Raw genomic sequence first — 24,965 nt, 5'->3', positions numbered from 1 at the left:
GCAACTTGGCTGCAAAACTTTGAGAGATTTTTTTTTGGATAGTTGTGTCATAAAAAAAGCAGCTTTTCTACAACAGGAACATTTTAACGAGTTTCACCACGTGTTTCTCTCAAATCGGTGTTCGGCTGACCTCAGTGACGACTCCTGATCAAGTAGCTCGTCGCCATTGGCAGCTTCTGCACTTTATTTACTGCGAAACGTTATGTGATGCACACAAAGCAATTAAGACGCCGTTGAATCGGTGGTCTTTAAATTGATTGTTGCTTATTGTGATCAAGAGGTGGATTTGCTGTTCAATCTCTATTTGTGTCTTGTGTTTCTGCAGCTTGCCTGTTCAGGTACAATACCCTGTCCTTCGTCTACCTCATCTACCTCCTGCTCATCCCACTCTTCGCAGAGCCCACAAGCACAACAATGCAAGGTAAGATCTACGCTGTCACTCTCTTTGATCCTTCACACGTTCGATGGCTTTGGCTCGGCCCATCGCCTGGAGAATCTTAACTGTTTCCCAAACGCCTCCAGTTGGAGCCGCAATATTGTTCCCTGTAATGTAAACCAGCCCTTCTTCTCCAGGGGACTTGAATTTCCTTGAGATGAGGATGGATTTGGCACATAGTTCAGCCCATGAAAGGTAATGTCGGTTTATACGGGCATGAGTCCATCTGTGATAATATAAATGATCCACGGCCAGCCAGATCTGAGATGACGTGAAAGACGTGATCCATCAGGAACCAGATCTCACCTCCGCTTGATGAAAATGAACATTTTAGGCTTAAGTTTGGTATATTTTCTGAGAGACTGTCCATATAGGTGATAAAACCTGAACACACATGCTGTGCTGTCGAGAAAAGAAACCCGAAAGAGCCTGTAAAACGCCATTCAGAGAGAAAAAAAGAGATGAGGGCTGTTTTTGATCATGTCTAACCACTTTAATTAGGATATAAAAGTTGCTCCTAAGGCTCCACTGATTCCTGAGATGGGTTTCCTTTCGTAATACCACGATCTGCGTGCATTTGACAAATGTTATTTGTTAATTCAGCCGATGTGAATGTTGGTATTTGGGCTCTTTGGTATTTTGGTTTCAGAGTTCAAGAAAATAAATATACATCACAGTGAACCTCTGGGGCTGACTGACGTGACTCTTCTCCTTACGGGTGGTGAACGTGGCTTTGCGGTCGCCAACTTCAGCCGCGCCTTCATGCGCTCCCCTCACTGCAAAGCACTGCACGTCATATGGGTTATCTGTAAGAGACCACATGCAGTGTTTAATAATACATAAACCCATATTGGTGGAGGAAACAACATCCAGTCCGAGAGTCGTCTCTGCTCGTCTCCAGCTGAAATAACAATCAGGAAGTAAAGGAGTAAGGAGGGAGCAGAGAAAGTGGACCACTTACACTCTCATCAATAGTTAAAGAGAGAAGTCTTCTAGTAAAGTTCAGCGTTCATGTATCTGATGGCTGCTGACTTCAACTGTGGGTCAACTCCTAATTGAGACAAATACATGACAGACACTTCAACAAGACGTGACAAATCAAACTTGAAGCAGACCTTTTTTAAGATGTTTTACAGCCTCCATAATACAGTTTTATATGTTAAATTTCACATAAAAGTTAATTCAGATGTAGTTTACAGTAGATATTCCACTCTTTCTCCCATTGGAAGGCAATTCCACCGTGAGGTTTTAGTCCTTGGGTAGATTTCATTGTCTTAAGACTACAGCTGCACGATATTGTAACGAACTGACTGATTTTTTTTCTTCCCGCAATAGATATTGCCATAATAAAATATAGATACGTTTTCCCTGGATGAGGACAAAGTACCTGTCTTTGGTGAACATTGTCCTTTCTGTAGCCGAAATTTTGGGCTGATTAGGGCTGAACGATTTTGAAAAAACAGGTAATTGCCATATGATTTCTCATATTAGAGGGAATGATGATATTCGTATCATTATTATGGTGTGATTTTTGCAAAGATGTTTGTAGAATATGATGTTTACACGACGACATCTCTGCAGCACGACAATATATTTAATTTGAGAACGATGAAAGTTTTCCTTTTGTGTTCAGCAGCAAACACGTTGCAGCATGACGTGTTTGAGTTCATTTGCCTTACTTGACTTCGCACACGTTACAAACGTTCTCAACAATTTAAGAAAAATGTTTTATCACTCTTTAAAACGGCCACTGGTGATGTTTGTTGCTTTTGTTTCATGGTTTATTTCTCCTGTTTTCAAATAGCCAGTTTGTGTTATAATATTATATCATGTAATCTCAAGGTGTTACATTTTGAAAAAGGGAAATAAAAGACTCACGTTTGTCTCTCAACAGCAGGTAGTCCGTGTACAGGCCGATCTCCGGGGGTTTTCTTTACTTCTTTTGGGACACAGTTATTTCCTGAAGTTTGTTGATAAAAAAAGGTTGTGTTTACACACTGCTTACTGTAGAATGATCATATATAGAAGCAAAGCACAAAAGAAGCAAATATTACACTTTTAAGTTGCCACAGGCGCACATGGTATTAGTGCATAATAAACTTTATTCATTTTAAGTAATTTATTTTTTTCTGATTGTTGAAGGAAAAAGGGATTTAGTTTGGGAGCCACTCCAGTTTATAGAATTTGAAATAACAGCTGGTTGTGGTTGAGGACGATTGTGACAGCATTGCCAACATTTAATTATTAAATGTAAATGTTTTAATGTAATTACTACACTGTGGTGATTATAATCCTGAGGAGATAATCAGAAACTGTAGACTGACAACATGACAGTTATCTCCTCCCTCCTGGCAATTCAAATTGTATGAAAACCATCCAGAATACACACTGACAGTGCAAACTTATAAAAATACACATCTCACTGTGCAGAAGAGACGCACACTCTACAGTTTTGAATGTTTTAAGACTCACTTTTCATTTAGTTTTCAACAACATAACAACATGCGTTTTCAGACAGTTATTTCTTGGTGCACATGGTATTCAGGTACAGTGTACAACGCACAGAAGGAACAACAAACATCAAATGGTGCTCACTCCAAGAGAAAAAGAGGGGAAGTAAGGACAAGAGTAGATAATTGATTACATGCATAAATAGTGCTTTGTTTTGATGGTCTGTTTCATTTTGTCTGTTGGAGGACATGCGGCAGTTAAATCTGGAAAGTTAATGTAAACCAAATGTTTGACATGAATAATTCATCAAGTGTAATTTGCTTGAAGAAGCCACAGCAGTGCGGTGTGCCCGAGGATATATCGCTGCACGAGAGCAGACAAACAATACCTTATGCAACTTGTTGTTGTTTGGGATTTACTCTCTAATGTCGTAATTGCACTATTTGGCTCCACATCCCCTTGAAGGCATTCAATTCTCAGTGGAGGTGAACAAAATCTAAACTGTTGCTCTGATATGGGCAGCAGACATTTTAAGAGCCTTTACAGTCGGTGCTATACGCCTTTTGGTGAATGGGCACCGACATGACAATTTCCCTTTGGGGAGTCTTTTAGTACTGTTGCATGAATTTGTATAAATATTTGATGTTATGGATGATTTATCAGGTTTATGTTTTAGCTAGTAGACTTCTAAAAGAGGATGTCTGGTGTTAACACTTATCCTAGTTTGGCCTTTTTTTTTTGTTATCCGTCATTTATCATACTTTTGTGTTGTCAGGAAGGCAGTGGTGGAGGAAGTACTCAGATTTACTTAAGTAAACGCAATATCACAGTGTTGAAACACTGTGTGACAAGTAAAAGTCCTGCATTCAAAAGCATCGGCATCGAAATATACTTAAAGTAAAATGACTAATTATGCAGAACAGACCATTGGAGATCATCACTGGATTATAATTATTGATGTATTTATGTGTACGCATCACCAATGTTGCAGCTGGTAAAGGTGAAGCTAATTGTAATTATTTTATATACTGCTGGTTAGCTTAATCCTTAATAATAATAATCCTTAATAACACAAATACATACTTTTGGGATGGCGCTTTGAGACTAAAGAATGAAGCAAGGCGAAATACAAATTTAAGATGACCGTCAGGCAACCAAGAGAGATGGCCGTCACACAACAAAAAATGCTGTATTACAAGTAGGAAAAAAACATGGGGACAGAACCAAAGCCGTTGCGTTTTCCACAGCCTTCTGGAACAATTTGGATGAGGAAGTTCGCCAACAGTCCTCATGCCTCTGTATTTACAAGCGTTCTTTTCCTTCTTTGTGAAAGCACAGGGAGTTACAACGGGAAATTAGCACAATTTCTTTTCACCTTGACATTTAATTTGCCTGCCACGGTCTGCTGCTACACACATATGATAAGGTTAGCCTCTCGGTGGCCTGAGGCTCAGCAGTAGTGCGTCACCTTCGCCAGGATGTTGTGCAATACACTACAGAATAACTATTACATGTTCCCTGCAAGGATGCAGTAAATGTAATGAGATGAAGATGTTGCCCTGGGAAGAACCAGTGGACAAAACCGTTGCAGATATGTGGAGCAATTTAAAGGCTGATAATGGATGCAGTGAGGGCCATGACTATCATTACCTCATCAAAGAAGAAGCGTCCAATCAAGCTTGTTCCTCCCTATGGGTGATCATTTTCATTTTCACAAACAAGAAGGGGTCTGAGAAATCCTACTGTAAAGAATTATCACCATAAAAACTCCTGGAATTATCCCAAATACCTGTAGGTGCACTATAAAAGAGCCATGTGTTGGACAGCTGTGGCAGACTGCTTTCATCCGTCCCTCCCAGGAACAGTAATGTCCACTGACAGCTGTGTTCTTTACCTAAATTAAAGAAAAACAACCAAAGAACACCAAAGCCAAGAAACCAAAGAATCAAATCGGGTATCAAAGCTGGTTTGGCTCCTTCTACGATGAATTCGAGAAAGTTAAAGGTCTTGTGGTCCACCAGAATGTTTATTTGACTTTTTAGCAGAAATAAGCGTTGCTGTGTCGTAGTGTTGCCAGCTCTTAACCAGGGTATGTATTATGACCCACAGAAAATCCCTCTTGGTTGCGCTGCCAGTCACCGTCAACTTCTTTTTTTTTTTTTACTAATTCATTCAAAACAGCGCCGGACTTCCCAGCTGATCACATGCACATTGATTGTTGTTGTCTCAGAAGTACCAGGCACTTCTGAATGCTGCACAACTCAAAAAGTATTAACATTTTTCCTCTTGTGTCAAGTTTCTGTCCCTTGAAAGAACAGAAGCATTAAAGAGACCTGTTCTGGGTCTCAGTGCATGAACGGCAGAAACAACATGTGGAACTCCTTAAACCGAGTGGTGTTGGTGCTGGTGGTGAACTCACTGTAGCCGCTCTCCTTCTCCAGGCCACACAGGGCGTCTGCTGCAGTCCCTCTGCTTCACCAGTATGTTCTTCCTGCTGCTCCACATCATCTATCAGATTACCATCAACAGCCTCCTGGCCGTGAAGACCATCACACCTGGCTTCAACTGTGAGTACAGCACACTGCAGCCTCTATGGTCACGGCTCTGAAGGTAGTGATGTTTGTTGTGTATGTGGAAATCAAAGCAACTTGCAGGGTCAAGAATCCACGAAGAAGGGGCGGAATGGATTTGATTGACTTCAGTTTTTGCTGTGTGCAAACCTTTTGAAAAACTCATTCACTGTGAAAGAAAGCAACAATAGCGGTGAGCAGAAGCTTTGCTGTGGAAATGTCTTCCACGAGATGTTTTCTACGAATAAAAAAGAAGACAGCTGACCTTTTTTTCCCAACTTGCTTCATGTTGCCTTCACAGTTTACAACCTCTACCGGCATCAGAGAAAACACCGGCAGCCCAAACTGATCCGCCACAGTTCTCTCTATTCCCGTGTGGTATCTCTGTAGCCACCTTAGTCCCAGAGTGTGGTAACATTTCTTTCGGAGGTGGAGACCAGCTACGATGTAGCCCTAACTCCTCAATGCAGAAGTTTACATGAAGCTTAAACATAACCGTAAAATGCTGACCATGCTTTAGTTGCCATTCGTGGATATTTTTGGAAACACAAATCAAAATAACTGTTTAGTATGAACATATTTATTTCCTTATTATGTCAAAACGAAACATAATCCATGTGACAACACATTTCATGTGCGTGTGTTAATTTGTCGGAGACAGGGTTGGATAGTTGAGTATGGACATTTTCAGGTGGTTCTAACACAAATCACTCACTCTGAGATCTCATGTCAGACCAAAATTGTGAGATCTCTACTTATTGGGCCACATGTTCATGACAGACTGTGTGCACACGTGTGTCCTATCCATCACACTGACCGTTTTGTGCTTAAACGCCGACCTGACCTGTTGATGCAGTGTCACAGAGTTGTATATCACCAGAGAATGTGTCCAGGGAAGGTTTCCAGGGAAGTCATGCTCCATTTGCAGCAGAAAGTAAAATATGCTCACTAATAACGAGTCTCAATTTCTACAAATATCCTCACTCTCATTGCATTTTGTCACATCATGAAGATTTATGATTGTAACACATTCCTCAATGTAATTAGCTTCCTTCTTGCCATATGGCGACGTATGAAAAAAAAAGAAGAGATTATTGCTGCCAGTAAAGCAAACGCTGTACACGACTGACTCAGTGTTGGGAAGGTGTTAGTAGTTGGCCTTGGGCTTCTCATGAAGCTGTATCAAACTGTACAATTTGAATGTGTCTAGACGGGACAGACCCTGACCGTGTGTTCTAATGACGTGTTCTTTCTAATGGAGGTAATCCGCTTTCCACCGTCCAAGTCCAGCCAACTTTGCTCAGAGGGCAGAACGGACCTTATCGCCCTCAGGCAGAAACACGCAGAACCGTTCAGAGAGGGTAGACTAAATATTCACTCTAGGAACTCTTTATTACTAAAGGGAGGCAGTTGTTGGCAGCTCAAACCGTGGTGTGATGAGACCATCATTTCTATCCATCTGCAGTATTTATCTATTTAAGTCTGTCTATTGATTGACACAACACTTACTTGCATTAACAGGATTGGAAATTGTGAAACAAATGAACATATTTGGATGAATCTTTGCAACATAATTTGTTCTTTGAAAAGCTTTAATTTCATAACAGCCAATGAATTGTTTGGTTGGTTGACGCATATTAATGCACAGATCAGGAACCTTCAACATGATAACACGAGTGTTCATTTTGTCAATGGCAGTTTTGAAGAGAAGCATGTGTTGACGTCATTTTAATTTGGTAACGACCATTATGCCCTGACGAATGAAGGCGAGATTGAACAGTTGGCTCTGTTCGGGCGTCAAAGGAATGCTAATTTAGATTTGCTCTTTACGACCAAGAGCCAATCCACGTTAACCGATACCTGAACAGATTATAGATGACTCTTACTCTCAGTCATTGTCAGACCTGCTTGGTTTTAGAGGGGCTGTAGCGAATAGTTCGAAGCCTTTATTTATTTGTTTTTAAAGATGGATATAATGATTTCCAAAATTCACAAAATGTTTTTATCTCATGAAATATTCTGCTTCAATCCATAATTGTTGGCGTTATAGCCTCTCAAAAGCAATATTTTCAGTGCGGTCAAAATACTGTTTGCTCATCTGGTTGTCACACACAAAGGGAGGCACGCAAATCAGCTACATGCTCATAAATATAATAGGAAGATGATGATGATGCTTGTATCTGAGTTCTACCAAGTGAAACATGACACTGAATCTAGCAAAAGACGAGATCACTCAACGCATAGTTGAAAGGATTGCTTCCATATTTATTAAATTTTAAGATAAAATCTATCTAGACTGTCACTCCAAATAAATAGCCATAAATACCATAGCACTAACAAACCTTATTTCTATGACTAAAGACTCTGCCTTACCTGCCTATAGTTATCTGTAATTCAGGGTTTCGTTTCAGACTATATATCATGAAGCTCCATTGGCACTTGAATGAATACCATCTTGAGTAATTATCTGCAACATTTAACAGCAAAGTCCCCGTATATGAGCACCGGGCTCAGCAACATGAGCAGCTGGTGGATCCTGGCTGTCATTTGACAATTAATGAGGCACCAGGTGGAGAAGTAACACAACGTCACACACTCGTGATGAAAAACTTCACATGGAGCTAAAGAGACACTTAGGAAAAAGAAGTTGAAAACAGTACAAAATGTTGGTATTGATTTGTAAAATAAAATTAGCTGACATCCCCACTGTGAGGATTTGTAGACTTGTTGTTGGATTTCTACCTCCTGAAGTCAGTGTCATCCTATTCCTTTGTGTTTCTGGGCTACATATGCAACAGGAAGTCAGACATTACTCTTTGTCTCCTTGATGCGCCGCCTACATTCTGAGTAAATGCCTTATCTCAGATTTCTATATCTGGCGTCTCACCCCTTAACACCCTTTTCCTTTTGGCAGCCAAGTATAAACAAGGAGTCCTCCTTTGCGGTGAGGCGGTTATCCTCCCTCCAGATATCTTTATATAATTTCCCCTATTCACAGTAGCCAAATACACCATTAGAGCAGTAAACTTGAGTTGAGTTTGAATTTCCAAAAAGGCCAACACCTCCAGCTGTTCGATCAGGTCAGTGACTGGTCACCAGATGAGCTGGGGCCGGCTTCCTTTGGAGTCATCTGTCTTTCCTCTGTTTATGAATGCGGTTCCCACCATGTTGAGTCACCACAGTCATGACCACCCTCCGTATCCACACATGTCCTGCCCACCATTCCTCAAATGTGAAACGTTTACTGAATTCTCCCTCCGCATACTGATTGCCTGATCACAGTCGTGACGTGCTGAAATGTTGACGCTGCACAGCGCCAGTCTCTGCAGAAAAGGCCAACAGGCATTAGGCCCCGGAGATAGAAGACAGAGTGAAAAGACATGCTGTGCTGAGAGGTTAACGGCCCAGCAAGTACAAAGGGTGTTGTATGATATTCACATAAAGTCTGAGGACAGGTATTTTTGGTGCTCAGCTGGGGTGGAAAGCGGCCTCGCCTCGATGAGCAGAAAGTCTCTCACACTTTACCAGAAGGCTCCATGCTGCGTTCAGGCTGTATCACACAATATTCCTCTCCTCCTCCTATGGATCAGACTGGCCTGTCTTTACCTCTGCCATTCCTCATGTATGACATTGGTTTCCTCTTCTTTCACCTGGGAGCTCAGTTTGGGCTGGGTGAAGTTGGGTGTTGCAGATGTTTGGACTCTGGAGTTACTGAAACAGAATCTGTTTTGCCTGTGGTCACTGGGCTGACATTTTAAACGCAAGAGTTTTTATTTGAAGCTTTAAATGGGGCATTAAGTTATCTGTGATCTTTATAGACCTTTGCGGGCATTACAGCAACATCAGTGAACATATTTCCTGTGCATCACGTCCACTTAAAGTTCTTTGACTTGTAAATATCACAAACTGTAAAGTAGCTAGTTTAATAGAACAGAAGCCCAAAAAACGTAAAGTGAGATAATATGCAAGTGGCTGGCATTACATGTATTGACACTGATACGTTAACCTCCCATCAGTTGACCGAACTGTGTTGCGTCACAGTTCGGTCACTGAGCACTTCAAAATGGGAGTAGACGTGTGGAGGCGGACAGTTTCTTAACAGTTCAGCCGGAGGACGGCTGTGAGTGTTGGATGTCAGAGGATAAGTCAGGGGTTAGTCATAATTTATTAACATTAAGTTTCATGAACCAACTGACTGCCACACTCTTCTCCTTTACACCAACCACACAACACGTACCATCTGAGCTAGGGAAGCTATATTTATTCACTGATGAGTAATAAAGAAACACCAAGGTTTGCACCGACAGTCCATTACCGTTTTAGTCACCTTGAGTGGAATTCAGAGTTTCCTGTTTCTGACAAAGTGCCGAACAGTGTGACTCATTCCTTTACGGGATACTTAGGGTGTGTGAAGGTGTGTGTGTGTGTGTGTAGGTGTGTGTGTGTGTGTGTCCTTTAGGAGAAAACCCTTTTATTTTCTATCTTTTGTTGTTTTCTGCTTTTAGCTGTGTCTATTGTCATCCATCCTGAATCCAAAGTCACCTTTACGCTTCTATTGAAAATACTTTTCCTTCTTAAAATGACAAATATTTGTTAAAGTCTGAATCCTTAAAGATATATTCATCATCCTGAATTAATGGTTGAGTTTTCTTTCTTTTCGTTTTACTTTGGTATTGAACATTTCATATTCTAGTTGAACAACAGTTGCAGAAAATAATCAGTTTTTCAGCTTAACAACCTCCTGAAAGTGGTTTGCACACAGGTGAGAGAGCAGATAAAGTAATTCTGATTCAGCGCTTTCTCTGCAGTCTGCTTTGAGTTACTGTCACTGAAGTGTGTTTTAACATCCTCGCTCTCCTCACTGCGCTCCATCAACCAGAAACTTCAGCACCGCAGCAGTTCAGCACCTAATTAGTCAGCTGATACACTGTTCAAAACAGCCGGATATGTCGATATGTCATTGAGTCGAGATCCTCGAGTCACAAGCCGATGTTATGTTTTCTCTGGCTGGAGAACAAAGGCCTGTCAAACTCCGGCAGTTCTTCTCAGTGTGCCGGTTGAATACCTGGAAGTCTCCCTTTGAGCGCTGGAGTGACGTTCAGGAACACTTCAGCCAGTCCACGCTTTGGAAACAAAGCTCGCATGAAATGTTTTTATTTTCTGCGTGAGCACAGAAAGATTATTTTCCTCCTTCACCTGAAAATGAAATATCAACTGAAATGAAAAAAATGATTCTGGCTATTATACATTTTATTTTATCATTATTAATGGTTTTGTCAGAGGCAAAAAAACAATTTTTACAGACTAGATCTCAATTCTTTATTTATAATAATAGTGAAAAATAAAGCAGTATCTATAATGGGTTCAGTAATTAAAATACATCAATTTTTTGCTTGTTTGAAAGTTTTGTATAAAAGCTGCTTGACCATGTTTTTAATGACTATTATCTAAAACTTTAAAAGACTATTATATTCACTAACTCACTGTTTTTGTCCAGGTTCTACGTGGGAGAGATCCATAAGACAAATTGGCTTTGAGAGGTAAGAAAATAATGAATTAAACACTTTCACAACAAATGCATTCAGTGAAGTAGCGTTAGTAACACTTGCGACCCGGAATATGAAGCCCTGAAAAGAAAAACTGTTTAAAAAAAATCACATTTTTCTGACGATCATGCATCATAAAATATAGAAAGTTTGGATTTTGTTCAACTGCGCATGAATCTTTCTCACAGTTGGGCAATGCTTTTTAAGGAATTGATAGGAGTTTTGGCTGACGAAAGGGAGAGACAGCAATATGACCACATCTTTTTTTATTTTATTTTTTTTGTGAAATCCAGAATCAACAGCCTAAGCCGTTAATGTTGAAACATTTATCTCAACTGTCAAAGATCAGACATGTGGTTCTCTTCCACTGTAGAAGGTTGCATCATTTGTGCAAAGTGTCCCAAATATAGCAACCCCACAATAACATTAAACACCACTTTTTGCATTTGGCCGCGCTGGCCCGTAATCTGACGAGGTTTATAAATGCTCCTGACCTGTCCCTGTGTGGATTCTTGATGAACGCTAAACCCAGTTACGTCTGACGATCGGTTGACGGGCCTATTTTTCAAAGCTTCTGCCGCTGTGTCTGTCTCCTCACACCCCCATGATCATGTTAGATGTGGTTTCCTAAGTACGGGAATGTCCAAACTCAGCCACATCCTTTTTCCAGTACTCAACCGCCCTCGGTGGATAGTATACTGTAAGTGGCGGAAGTAGAGCCATAAACATTTTATCCCGCCTGCATTTACCTGTTTGTGTTGGCGATCATATACAGTATATACAACATTTACAGCTGCATAGGCGGATGCTTTCTCCCTTTTTACGGCCCGTGTGGAGGAAAATGCAGAGTTGATGTCAGATCCATGCGAGTCTAAAGAGAATTCACAGCTGTTGTGTGTCTTTTCACCCAGACAGATCCTTCAGTTTCCTCAAGCGTGACCTTTTTAAATCCTTTATAAATATCAAATATTTATATGGATTAGAACATATTTAGTGGTCTCTGTATTTGTCGTTTTTTCACTGCCGCCTCATGAACCTCTGCTGAGCCTGAGGCAGTGAGGACAGGTCTTAGTACTGCTCATGTTATTGTAATATTCTCACATGATAAAAGTAGGAATCATCAAAGTTGCTGGCTCGCTTAACCTTTTCTGGCTCCGATAGTTTCCATCTCTTTCATCCACGTGAGGATGCACGAAGCTTCACAACAATAAAGCACTTGGAAACTGATTTGATTAGATTAAACTCCAGCTATTTATCCAAGTGTGCGTTTTCCATCATGTTGATTCGCGCTCTGTTTTTTTTAACTTGTTAACTTTTACAAGCTTAATATCCTCTCAGGGCCAGAATGAGATTGGTTTTGTTTGAAATGACTAGTTGCTTTATAACTAGATCCCAACATTTGGTCGGATTTTTCTCCACAGCCTGCACCGCAGAATCACCAGTTTAGTTTAGTTTATTGGAAACAGTTTAATTAGTTTAGTTAAACTCAGAGTTCAGCATGAAATGTTAAGAAAACCCATTGGTGGCCAAACACAGGATGTAGGTGGGATCGTTGTAAAACTGAAATAGAAATTGTTTTGGATGGTGAGCTTTCAAGATTTTGAAACCTGCTAGCCATTTCAAGGACAGTTTTCATTTGCTTTAATTGCACATGCAATCATGACACCTCGTAAATCTTATCCTCGGCCAGCGTGAACGCATCTTAGTGGATTGAATCCTGCCGTTTCTGTAGCTGTCTTGACAACAGTTGTCCGCCACTGTTTCGCTTCCTGTTTGAACAAACCTTTCAGTGTTTAGTGAGAGGTGAGCAGACTAATCAAACAACAAATGTTACAAAAGCTTTGTTTGCTCACAGCGATATAACCACAAGGCATCAACCAATGTCAGTCAATTAATGAAAAACACACACTGTGTAGACCAGACCTGGAGTAAATATTATTTGTTTGTAAATTATTATTGTCTGTACACAGTGTTTGGTGTGAGAATAATTCAAATGGTGTCACGTAAGATGTGTATGAGCTTCAACAAAACTTAATTAACACATTAAATCTGGAAAATCTAAAGTAGCTTCAAACCCTCTCACTTTATTTTCAGTAGTTTAATGAGGGGAAAAAAGAGCGTATTGTGAACGAAGGATGCAATTTAGTTTTCAAGGGAGTAAACATGTTTTCACACGGTTAAAAATAAAACCCACACTCTCTCATGGCCTTTTTGTTTGAATGGAATTTCACTCACTTTTTAACGGCCACACGTTTAAAACAGGCAAGCCTGATTTCATTAAAGTGGGTGGTACTCCATATAAAAGCTGAAGAATTCAACACAACTTCATGTTGTAAAAGAGAAGCTGAGTAATGGGAAAAGCATCCAGATTCCCATGTGAACAGATGGTGTTTTCTGAAAGATGAAATTTCTTCAATAGTATCCATACTCATGAGTTTGAGAACAGTTCCAGTCTATGTGAAGACAGATTGTAGGGAATTAATGCCCAGTGACAACTACTGCAAGCTTTTTAAAGATTTTTTTTTTAATAAAATGAAAGGATTGGGAGAGACAGAGGGTGGAGAAATGTGACAAATATCCCAGGCCAGACTCAAACTCACACCAGCAGTTATTTGTGGGCCTTATCCAAGTGAAGGAAATGAGCAACTACAAGTCCCAGTCTTCGGTAAATGGTTTTATATTAAAAGTGATCGTCCATGGACAGTAAAGTTTGTCGTAATCTGCCCCGTTTTCCACCATTTGGTGACGATCCTAGCCTGCAATAATGTTCCAAATCACAGTTTTCGGGAGACATTGAGAACCATTGAGTGTCTGCCTTCTGTCAGTGTGGTATCCTCTGCCTGTCTCCAGTGTGATTGGTGCAGATGCAGGGAACGGCATCCGAGTGTTCATCCCCGACATCGGCATGTTCGTGGCCGGCTTGGCCATCTGGCTGCTGTGTCGCAGTCTGGTCCAGAAGAGGCCGCCTGAGGACATGGCCCAGTACAACGCCGATTTCGAAGCCGAGGAACAAGTGGGTTTCATTTGTGGTGACAAGCAGTGTCCTGAAAACAATGTCTGACTTTTACATCCATCCCTCTATCTATCTGATTTAACTAATTAATGTATTCGTAATATAGTAAAGTAGGTTGTCTTTAATATAGGACTGCTTCTGGTTATTTTTCAATTTATTAAAAAATGCCCACTACAATTTCCCATATTCAAGGTGAAGTCCTCAAATAACTTGTTTTGTCTAATCAACAGTCCAAATCAGCAGCAAATCCTCACATGTATGACGTAGTTTCTGTCCTTTTTTGACAAAGTAATGTGCCTTTAGGATGGGTGGATAACTTTTGACCACATATACGTAACAAAACTATGAAGTAACATTTTCTTACATCAGCTAAACTTTTACGGTGTGACCGCTGTGTGCAGGGGTCATTTTAGACATGAATGCCACAATAACATCAAACCAAATAACTTAAATTAAGAAGTAAAACATTGAATTACAAAGACGGCAAATTTGTTTTAAAATGCTTTAGAAGCAGAAGCTCATGGAAATCTAGACTTCAGTAAATAGTGCCTTGGGCGAGTATAAACAAGGCTTTAGGTCGTGTATTGGGATAAACATCAAGTAGACTTTTATGTCCATGAAACTAAACAGAAGAAGTAAAAAATGTCTTAATTAGAAAGTTCTTATAAATATAAAAAGGGAAATGTGTGCACAAATCCCAATGTAAACTTCTTTACACAAACTTTTAGATTCATGGACCAGAATAAGGACAAATTCTGTTTCGCACCATGAGCTTGTCAACGTTTCCAGACTGCAGTTCAGGCCTCTGACTGTTTATCTCGGTAATGGATGACGTCTATGTGTTTTCACTTGCACTTAACGTCTGCAAACAAAAAGAGGTACCTCGTAGTAGTCATAACTGATTGAATAGAGTTCCCTTTGAGTGTTGATGACTTGGAATACCCCCCCCATCCCCTGGCAAGTCCTACCTTCTCTTTATGACTCGGTGTTAATTAAATCCACATTTACTTTCACTTTGACTGCGCCGCTCACGCTGGCATAGCTGGCATCTCTCGCCATTACTGAGTAACAACAGGAATTCATCTATGGAGCCGGCGTTGTCTTCAGACTTTTACTTCCGTCAGTGAGCAATCTGAGCTGAAATTGATTCAAAACAGGCTTTGTACCACCTGCTACTTTCTTTGTCCAGTGCCTTATGTGTTCTATATGAATCACTTGTTATTATGTCTCTATTTTATTGAGACCGTAGGAAAAGAGCGACACACAGTTGGTTAGATACAGCAGCCGAGGAAGAAGTGACTGGATGAGATTCAAGCCAACGTGTGGTTCCAGAGAAAAACATCTGCCGCAGGTCGCTAATCATGCCTCAAGCAGCCAAACAGACCACATACATCTTTAGAAATGCTAAACTGGAGTTTACATATGGGATTGTGAAGCTAGCGCTACCTGTAGGAAAGTGTGTTCAGCACCATGGAGAGCTCTGACCTCCCAACTGCACCATTAATCATTTTATACTGAAATGTACTGTGTCGCTATAATCCCACCCTCTAAAGGAAGAAGAGGAGAAGCTGAGCCTGGACGACAACATCCTGCTAGAGGAGGACTTTGAAGCGGGGTACGAGGCCGAGGAGGATGAAGAAGAGGAGCAGCTGGGCGAGGGGGAAGAGGAGGAGGAGGAGGAGGAAGCAAAGGAAAGCACCAAGATGAAGGTCCTACGGCATGTGGCGGAGGTTGCGTCCAAAGTGAAGGAGATTATCGGGAACTTGATCACAACCGCGGGGAAGGTGGTGGTCACCATTTTGTTGGGCATTACAGGTGAGCAGCTTTGGATGCTGTACAGTGAATCTGTGTCTGGGTCTCATAGCGTCACCACCTGAATATCCAAGTTTTACAGTGATTACTTGGCACCTTTTTTTCCAATTACTGTTGTGTTGGTTTTTGAATGCCAGAACATTATTGAGAAAGAACTGAACGTCAAAACAAAAGCTGATAATTAATAAGCATCCTACTCAGATAAGTAAGCTCTGACTTTGTATTCTTTTTTTTTTGTGTGTTTTCAGGTGTCATGCTGCCCTCGTTGACCTCGGCTGTCTACTTCTTCATCTTCCTGTTCCTGTGCACCTGGTGGTCCCTCTGTCGGACCTTCGACACACTCATCTTCAGCTGCATGTGTGTCCTGATGGCCATCTTTAGCGCTGGACACCTCGTTGTACTGTACCTCTACCAGTTCCAGTTCTTCCAGGAGTCCATACCACCGAACGATTATTACATCAGGTGATACACATGCACGTTTAATGAATCCAAACACTGTCTAAAATCCTGTATGTTTACTTTAAATCTGTAATTTTGCGCCAGGCTCAAAGTTCCAACATATGTCATCGGTCCAAATCAAAACACTTATTAATTCACAATATCTCTGCTTATTAGGATGCATTCGATTTTGATTATTTTCCAAATTTAAACCTGACAGCCTTTCTTGATGCAGAAAGAGATGAGTTAAACCTTGAGAACAAAATGACTTCCAAACAGCGGTGAGTGATGGCTCAAGCTCGAGAAAATGTACGAGCATTAGATCTCATGTCTTTATGATGAATTGTTGAAATGGTATTTAAACAGCAGAAAGCCCATCCATATGCCGTCTGGCTCCTTGCTAATGTTAAAGTAACATAACGTGATGACAGCGCTCAGCAGCAAGGGCTCCTTTGACTCGACAATATTTATTGCGCCCAAGGCAAGTTTGTTTAAATGACAATAAATATTTACCATCGTTACAAACAAGAAGGCAAAGGAAAAGGCAAACCCAGCTGGAGGGAAGATATATCAAACTCGTTCTCACAGCACATCAATATCCGAAGCAGAGCTTTTAGGCTCTTCAGTACAACCAGTGTTGTTTTATTATGCATGAGAGGAGACAATCAGCTGTCTGTGGCTGCAGCGGTGAAACGTTGTGGTTGGAGTAAAGCCACATCGTTGCACACCGTGCCAACATACGGTAGACACAGTTGTGATGAATACAAAGTCTGTAGCAGAAAGTACCTTTTAGTCACTAAGCTCTCTGTTTGACTGACAACTCACATAAAACTTAAAAAAATGACAATCCTCAAATTTTTTATATTATAACAGTGGACATTGCTCATATTTAATCTCCCTTTGGGTCTGAATATGCATCAAAATACACACAGTTATAATCAATATTGAAATACATTTACAATATGTTGATGAGGAAATTGTAATAATGTCAATTGTAATGTACAAAAATCTAAAACATGTAGCTGTTGTCTCACTGTAGCCGTTGTCTCACTGTAGCTGTCTCACTGTAGCTGTCTCACTGTAGCTGTCTCACTGTAGCTTTTGTCTCATTGTAGCTTTTGTCTCACTGTAGCTTTTGTCTCATTGTAGCCGTTGTCTCACTGTAGCCGTTGTCTCACTGTAGCCGTTGTCTCACTGTAGCCGTTGTCTCACTGTAGCCGTTGTCTCACTGTAGCCGTTGTCTCACTGTAGCCGTTGTCTCAGTGCCCTTGGTGTAGCAGGGTCTTATTGATCTCACGGTTTCTCATTTGAAAGCTGTGCTGCTGGGTGTCAGGGCCGAGGCTATTTACAGCTATGTATAGAGGAAGCTGCCTTGGACAAACCTTGTGTCCTCACCATCCTTCTTCTGGTTCAGATGGCAGATAAGGTGTGATTACAGTGTTGTATTGACAGACTTCTTGTTAGAAAACCCATCAATAGTCTGTTTAAACCGTGAATGCTTTATGAACTATTCATTAGGAGTCACATCTCAATCAGTGGCCTTCCAGCCATGAGGCCAAAACTCCCTGAAGTCTCTCCAAATTATTAAAAGGATTAAAACAGTTGTATGAAAAAAATACAATATATAATATAATATTTGCCTGTGTCTCCAGGACCACATTTAGCCACGATGACACATAATCACAGGGTGTAAAAAATACCAGCTTAAATTATCACCAAAAATGACTTAACTTCAATACTAACTTATACATTTGCTTCATTTAATTGGGAGAGTGGGTGTCATTTTTTTTATTAGCTCTTTATTTGATATTTGAAGCCTTAAATTTGGAACGTTTACAATGACTCTAATTCTCATTTGCTCTTTACATGAACAGGCCAACTATTTCATCATCTGCCGTGTCTTTGTGCGTTCATGTTGACTTTCCACAGCGCTGAGGTATTTCTGTCTGCCGCAGCATAAACAAAACTGAGGCCCAATGTGATGATAAAAGTAACACGCTCTTCTGCGATTCGGCCTGTTACCTCTCTGCACACCCTCACGCCGCCTGAGGGAAACTTACAAACGTAAATACGTGCAGCTCCCATTGGACAAAAGAAAGGCTACCCCAGTGCTTGCCCTAATTGTGCTTGTTGACAGTTGAGTCGGCCTTGCCATCGGCCCGGTGTTGAGTGAGACTGTTGAGAGGCCTGGCTTCCACTCCACTTCCTGCCTTCCTTCCTTCCTTACAATGGAAGTCCCCAGTCATGTGACCAGTGGGCTTTCCCCCAGCTGCAAGAAGAAACCGTTCAGGAAGTGTGACTGGGTCAGAGGGGGGTATTCGCTCCTCCACATGGCAGAGACTCAGGAGACCTGTAAATCTGTGTGGTTGTCACTGGAATACGTCAGTGCACTTCCTGTTGAGCAGATGATCTTTGTTCTGCTCGGAGGAAGAGGAGTGACTCAAACGGAGTCCTTTGTGGCACAAATGGATATTTAGTCTCCGTGCATTTTTTAGATTCCAAGAGTGTGGAAGGAAATCGTCTTTGCAGGAATGTCATCTGACAGAAAATCTACACTTAATTTGCTGTTTAAATGAGGGCCAGTCAACTGTTCCTTGACAGTGTATATCATGGTAATGTACCACCTATTACGAACATCAGGGCCTGTATTTATAAAACTAAGAAGACCTCCTTCAGATTATAAAAACTAAATTGGACTCACCAATAGCTCCATCCCGCCACTTCCTGCCATATATCCAGGGTGCTTGTCGTGGTGGCAGCAGGCTCAGTCAGTTTAATTTATATAGCCCAATATCACAAATCACAAATATGCCTCAAGGGGCTTTACAATCTGTACGGCATGCAAGCGCCTCAGTCCTTTCAGATAAGAAAAAACTAAACCTTTTAAAGGGGAAAAAATAGAAGAAACCTCAGGAAGAGCAACTAAAGAGGAGTCCTCTCCCTGGACTGACTTACATACAATAAATGTGTAGAGAATGAGCAAAATAATAATCAAAAATCTTGCGATGGGATCACATCAGCTGTGGTGCCATTATCGGGCCAGGGGTGTAAAGTGTGTGTGTCACTCCCAGACTCACAAGGTGAAAACAATACCGTTGCAGTCGAGGCTTCTTTTGGCCTGAAGAAGAGAAGTGCCCGATATTAAAGTCAAAACTTAAAAATGAAATAAGTAGAAATAAAACATAATTTGTTAATAAATACATGTTTTTTCCCCCCTCATCCCTTTAATCATCCTGGCACTTCTCAGATCAGGTCCCGGCCCCCAGGTTGTGAACCCCTGATGTTTAGTGTATAGGCCATCCAGCACAGACAGCATGGCTCTGCAGTCCTTACAGGCTTTTGTAACGTTTGCATCACTTCAACCATCCTGGCTTTGTTTCTGAAATCGATAACTAGTTTTAAAGATGGAGAACCCAATGCCTGAATTGAAGGTAATAAATTAAACAATACACTTATCTCAATTGAGAACCGTCCAATCTGCTGATTGATGATTTGGGCAAGTTCACAAAAGATTTAAGGACGAGTATTCATGCATTTGCTTCTCATCTTGGCCGTTGAAGAAGGATACAATTCAAGACAACCAACCTATTTTTAATTCTACAATAATGATTGTAGAATGAAAAAGAGTTAAATTATAAACTTGCCTTCAAGGACAAATTAATGGAATAAAGGTTGTATCTTTTGTCGGGTTTAAAGTCTAAAGCATCTTCGTTAGCTATGTTCCAGGACGATCGATCGGGACTAAAACTGTGAGAGCAGAAAGGCCGCAACTAACAATTCTTTTTATTGTTGATTATTCTGCTCATTATTTATTCAATTAATCTATAAATCGTCTTGTCTGGGCATTTGTTACTGGTTTCTGTTTTACAATAAAATGTCATCTAACTTCCTGGTTTGTCTAACCAACAGTCCAAACCCCACAAATATTCAATTTGTTGTCATATAAGAACCTGGAATCATCAAACATTTGCCGTTAATCGATTATCAAAATAGTCAATGTAAATAAATTTTCTGTCGACTAAACGTCGTCGCTTCCTAATTTAAACTCAAAGTTCCTGATTTTCCTGCAGTAAAATCCCTGTCAATGTTCCTGTTCTCATATGTCTGTCTGTCTGTCTGTCTGTCTGTCTGTCTGTCTGTCTGTCTGTCTGTCTGTCTGTCTGTCTGTCTGTCTCTGCAGTATATTTGGCATCTCGCCCATTGTTCTGAGCAACTGCTCCTACACATGGAAGCTCATTGTGCACCCGGAGCTTAAGTGGAACCACTTTCTCAATCCCATCATCCTGCTGATTCTCTACTACACCCTGGCCACGCTCATCCGCCTCTGGCTGCAGGAACCCATCGACCAGCTGACGGTGAGGACAGCAGACAGAAAAGCAAAGAAAGCCCACGAGAGTAGACCTTTTTACTTCACAGATTTGTAATAATTTCCCCACACAGGCTCATTATATCAGGTGATTTTGACTGAAATGCAATCATTGTGATCCATTGTATACCTTGAAGATTTAGTGATTCATGAAGGTGGGGAAACTTTGACTTTATTTAACAAAGGTGTTTTTGAAGATTTGTGATTTACTGTGCAATTTGATGATGCTTTTTCAGTTTCAGCCAACAAAAACAGTTGTTTTGTATTGCTTTAAAATCATAGCGTAAGTGATTCTGTCTAGATTTTGCAGGGATTCAATCAATCATAGAGAAATAAATATACAGGTGGATGAGGCAGAGCCACGATAGACAAGTAGGCAATGCAGCCTCAAGACATCCTCTGTGATTCGCCATTCAGTTTTCACTATCACTATCTTCAACTCAGCTGAATGCACCAAGTTCACATCTCCTTCTGGGCATTACGCATTATTCTAGAAGATGCAACAATGCAATTAAGTGACCAGACAATCAAATACAAGGCAACAAGTTTATCAAAGAGTAAATTACAACTCTTCATCACAAACCGCTCAAGTAAATAAGAGTTAGAGCAACTCAGGGTGGATTTATATATAATTACCACCCTGAAGCGAAACATACAAATAAAATGGACCTAGATTATTGCCTCCAGATAAAATTTCTTTTTTTCCACTCAAACTGTGTGATTTAACTATTATTTGTGATGTTAAACATGAATGAGTTCCTGCTTGGAGAAAGCTGGATTTGCAGTTCATGTAACTCTTGGTGGGTGCAGGCAGCCAGCCTGAATTTGCGTTGAATTCAACACACACGCAACACCTCCATGCGCCTCCTCAGTAAATTCCAGACAGTGAACTGAAATAGAACCAGATTGAATTAAATGGGCAGCCAGGTGGCCTCGTGACCAGAGGAACTGTATTGATGGAAGATTCCAGGACGATCGATCGTTTGCTGGATCTGTCCGCTGGAGCTCAGGTGTTATCTGAGACACTGGTGGTCTAATTCTGACAAAGCGTGAAGCGAGGATGCATTTGGGTACCATGTTCTAGTGTTCCAGTGCTCTACAGGGGTACATGTTACACATAACATATAACAACACTGGTCCAAATGTGATGACTTATGAAGCCATAAAGCATTTTTGGTAGTTTTGGTACAAAATCTAAAACATGATTTTAGTTAAAACTGGGGTCAGTTATTAAAGTTTTACACAAGAAAGTCGTCTTGACAGGCGCATCAGATTGTAAACTCTGACTCACAAAAGATCTCACTCACTGTGGATCACTTGTAGTCAGTTTGATAACAATTCGTAAAGGTAAATGTCATCCTGATGAAGCTCTGAGGACCGAAACATTCAAACAATAGGACCACATTATTTTCTAAATCTATTTTGTACACTTTCCTACACTATAAAAGAGACAAATCGCACAATAAACAACATACAAATGTAATTTCACTGATAGAATTATAAAAAAAAAATACGTTTTTAAATGTGATATCGTGACAGCCCCTGAATGACCAGTGCAGTGTCACTTGAGTTTGATTGAACTGAAAGGGTCAGTTCACACAAAACAAAACACGGCATCAAACGTTTTCATAGGAACTGTTTCTTTGACTTCAGTGTGTTTATGTCGAGTAACTGGGACATTGTTTCTTAACAGACAATTTGCTTTAAACAATATATAGAGATATATATATTAAGATGAATTAATATATTTCCATTCACCTCCACTGTATATGGGTGAAACCAAAACTATCTGAATGACTAAATACCAAAATCAGAAAATGTGTTTTGGGTGAACTGACCCTTTAAAAATCTGCTTTATCTCATAACGGATTGGGCCAAGAACTATCTAATGGTTATTGAAGAATTCAGCTTGCAATGAAAGTTCATGTGACGTTGGAAATGTCATGGAGACCCTCACTCCTAAATTCAACCAGTCTTCCTTCATCTCAGACCTCGAGGCTCAGCTCTACTGTCCTGTAATGGAATTATAGATTAGTGTTTTTATAGAGGGGTCAATACTTCCCTGTAAACCTGCAGGGCTGTATGCATTATTGATCTCTCCACAGAGGTGTGTGTGTGTGTGTATGTGTGTGTGTGTGTACTCTTACACTTTAGACAACGCTAATAATAAAACATGATTACGACATAAATCATCAGCTGACAGGTTTGTTCGACAGTGGAGATGCCCGATTGTGATTGATCTCATCTTTGACGAAAGACAATAAGAATGTATGTTCTGTTACTATTTCTCAATTCATTTTTAATGCTTGAGTTGTAGTTCCATGTGTTTATTCAGCAGTAGCTTGACAATGCAGTAAAAACTGAAAACCCAATGATTTCGTCACATTAAAAAAAAAAGTATCTAAAGGAATGAAACGCAAGGAAGCGATATCTGACTGCAGACTGAAAACAAAGAAATGGAAATCACACAACAGTCAGCATAATACTTTATATACAGAGCAAACATTTTAATTGTGCAGTCTAGATTTCATATTGATTTCATCAACAAATGATTGTTTTGAAATCCCAAGTGTCCAATTGCCATTTTTTTGAATCCCTAAAGAAAACATATTCCTCATCAGAACCAGAACTAGAGACATTTGAACTGGAGACAATATTGCTTCGGATCAAGTGTTTCAGGTCAGCATTATTCTGTTTTTCTAACATACTGATGCTCAAAATTCATAAAACAAATGAAACTGAGAACAAGTGGAACTTTATTTCCAATGTGAATTTAAAAAAGAATAAATAGCCGTTTTTGCAGTTTTATTTTTTTGTATTTTTATGATATTTGAGCCACCTGGATACTGCCTAGATGATGGTGTTTGTTGTGAATACAATACAGAAAATCAATGGTAAGAAATACGGTAAGACTACATCATTTCCTCTCTAAAAGGTCACCCGTCTCCTCACCAGATAACCTACACTGTAAAACAGTCTCCAATGGAAGCTGATTAAAATTGGTTCTTGACAGTATCGTCTCAGTTGCACAATCGCGGACTGAGCTCAAAGTCCAGTGGTGAAGATACTGTATATATCATCCAAACTGTCTATCTTTATTTTTTCAGGACGGCGATATGTGCGAGGAGGAAGATCTGGATGGAAACAGAACAAATAACTCCGCCAACAGGAAGAGGCAGCTGTGGTGGGAATCCCGCCAATGCACAGATGAGAAAAACGTACGTCAGGGTCGACACACGCAGGACTAACAGAGTATTGATTATTGGACAGGTCATGAAGTAATCATCCTTTGGTTCGGTTACCATTGTACAACACATTTGCACAATCCCATTGTTAAAAAACAAAAACAAACATCAATACATGCTTAAGAATTCATTTTTCTAGGACAACAGCCTTGAAATATTATGTAGATCTGTTGAGAATCTTTCAACAAGCTTGGCTGCTAAAAACCCAAATAACACAACTGATAACTTGACTTGGAACAAATTGATTCAGCTGTAACATGATAAGGTTGAACGGAAAAAATCCTGTAATGTTTTCGTGTAATAATGGTAAAAAATAAACATGAAACCTACTTTGTTAAACTGTGAAGTCAAGCTGTTCCATTACATCTTGTTCACCTTCTTAATAGACTCATCCCTGGAAAGATTTCAGCTGGAAATACACACACACACACACACAGACATTCTGACCTTGTTCCCATATCAAGGTCCGTAGTCTGTCTCCACCGGCCACCTCCTGAGGTTTAAAAGCTTTTAGGGTGTGCAGACGCAGATGAGTGATGGGCTCGATTTACAGAGTAGCGCTGCTCGACTTTGTTCCTGCTTATCAGCGACTATAAAGAACAAGGAGGCCTTTGACTTCAGCAGCTCATCGATAACGCACCTTGCCTTGTATGCTCTTTTCTCTTCCTAGCTCCTCTCCACCCTGGATGGCTACAGTACAACTGAGGTGGGGGCTCCTTTGGATGTGTCTTAAATCTGTGCATCTTACCCCCCCCCCCCCTTCAACCCTCAGTCCTGCCGCAAGAAAATAAATCACTGCAAAGTGCTTTTCACACTGCACCCTCATAGAACAGAGTTATCCTTAACCTGTGTTTCAAAGTTCATGTTTAGCTCCTTTTTCCACTGTGCAGACTGCACAAGGGTCACGTGACTTTATGTCACCGCCACGAAGCTAAAGGCGGACAAGTGTTTGCCGAGATGAAAGAATGTGCAGTGTGAAAAGTAGAAGACATCCCTGTACTGCCCTACAAAGCCAAAATGTGGTAACGAAGCTGCCAACAAACTAACTGAAACTAACAAAAAAAGCCACATCTGCAATCTGCTTATTT

At 40.5% G+C, this 24,965-nt stretch overlaps 1 protein-coding gene across 1 annotated transcript in view; it reads left to right on the top strand.

Annotated features, from left to right (window-relative positions):
* piezo2b (piezo-type mechanosensitive ion channel component 2b) overlaps nt 1-24,965 on the top strand; it is a gene marked incomplete at its 5' end in the record, with an annotated part of 73,384 nt that overhangs the window by 4,704 nt on the left and 43,715 nt on the right. Inside the window, 9 exons of the mRNA XM_079284909.1 lie at nt 326-421; nt 5,329-5,454; nt 10,955-10,997; nt 13,854-14,016; nt 15,570-15,831; nt 16,077-16,290; nt 20,447-20,621; nt 23,740-23,850; nt 24,548-24,583. Coding sequence (XP_079141035.1) covers nt 326-421; nt 5,329-5,454; nt 10,955-10,997; nt 13,854-14,016; nt 15,570-15,831; nt 16,077-16,290; nt 20,447-20,621; nt 23,740-23,850; nt 24,548-24,583 — 1,226 coding nt within the window. The remainder of the gene's footprint in view (nt 1-325; nt 422-5,328; nt 5,455-10,954; nt 10,998-13,853; nt 14,017-15,569; nt 15,832-16,076; nt 16,291-20,446; nt 20,622-23,739; nt 23,851-24,547; nt 24,584-24,965) is intronic.

Source organism: Melanostigma gelatinosum (genome assembly GCF_949748355.1).
Source record: "Melanostigma gelatinosum genome assembly, chromosome: 15".
Classification (NCBI taxonomy): Eukaryota; Metazoa; Chordata; class Actinopteri; order Perciformes; family Zoarcidae; genus Melanostigma; species Melanostigma gelatinosum.
Note: the sequence above shows the minus strand (reverse complement) of the source record. Positions and strands in the feature narration are given on the sequence as shown.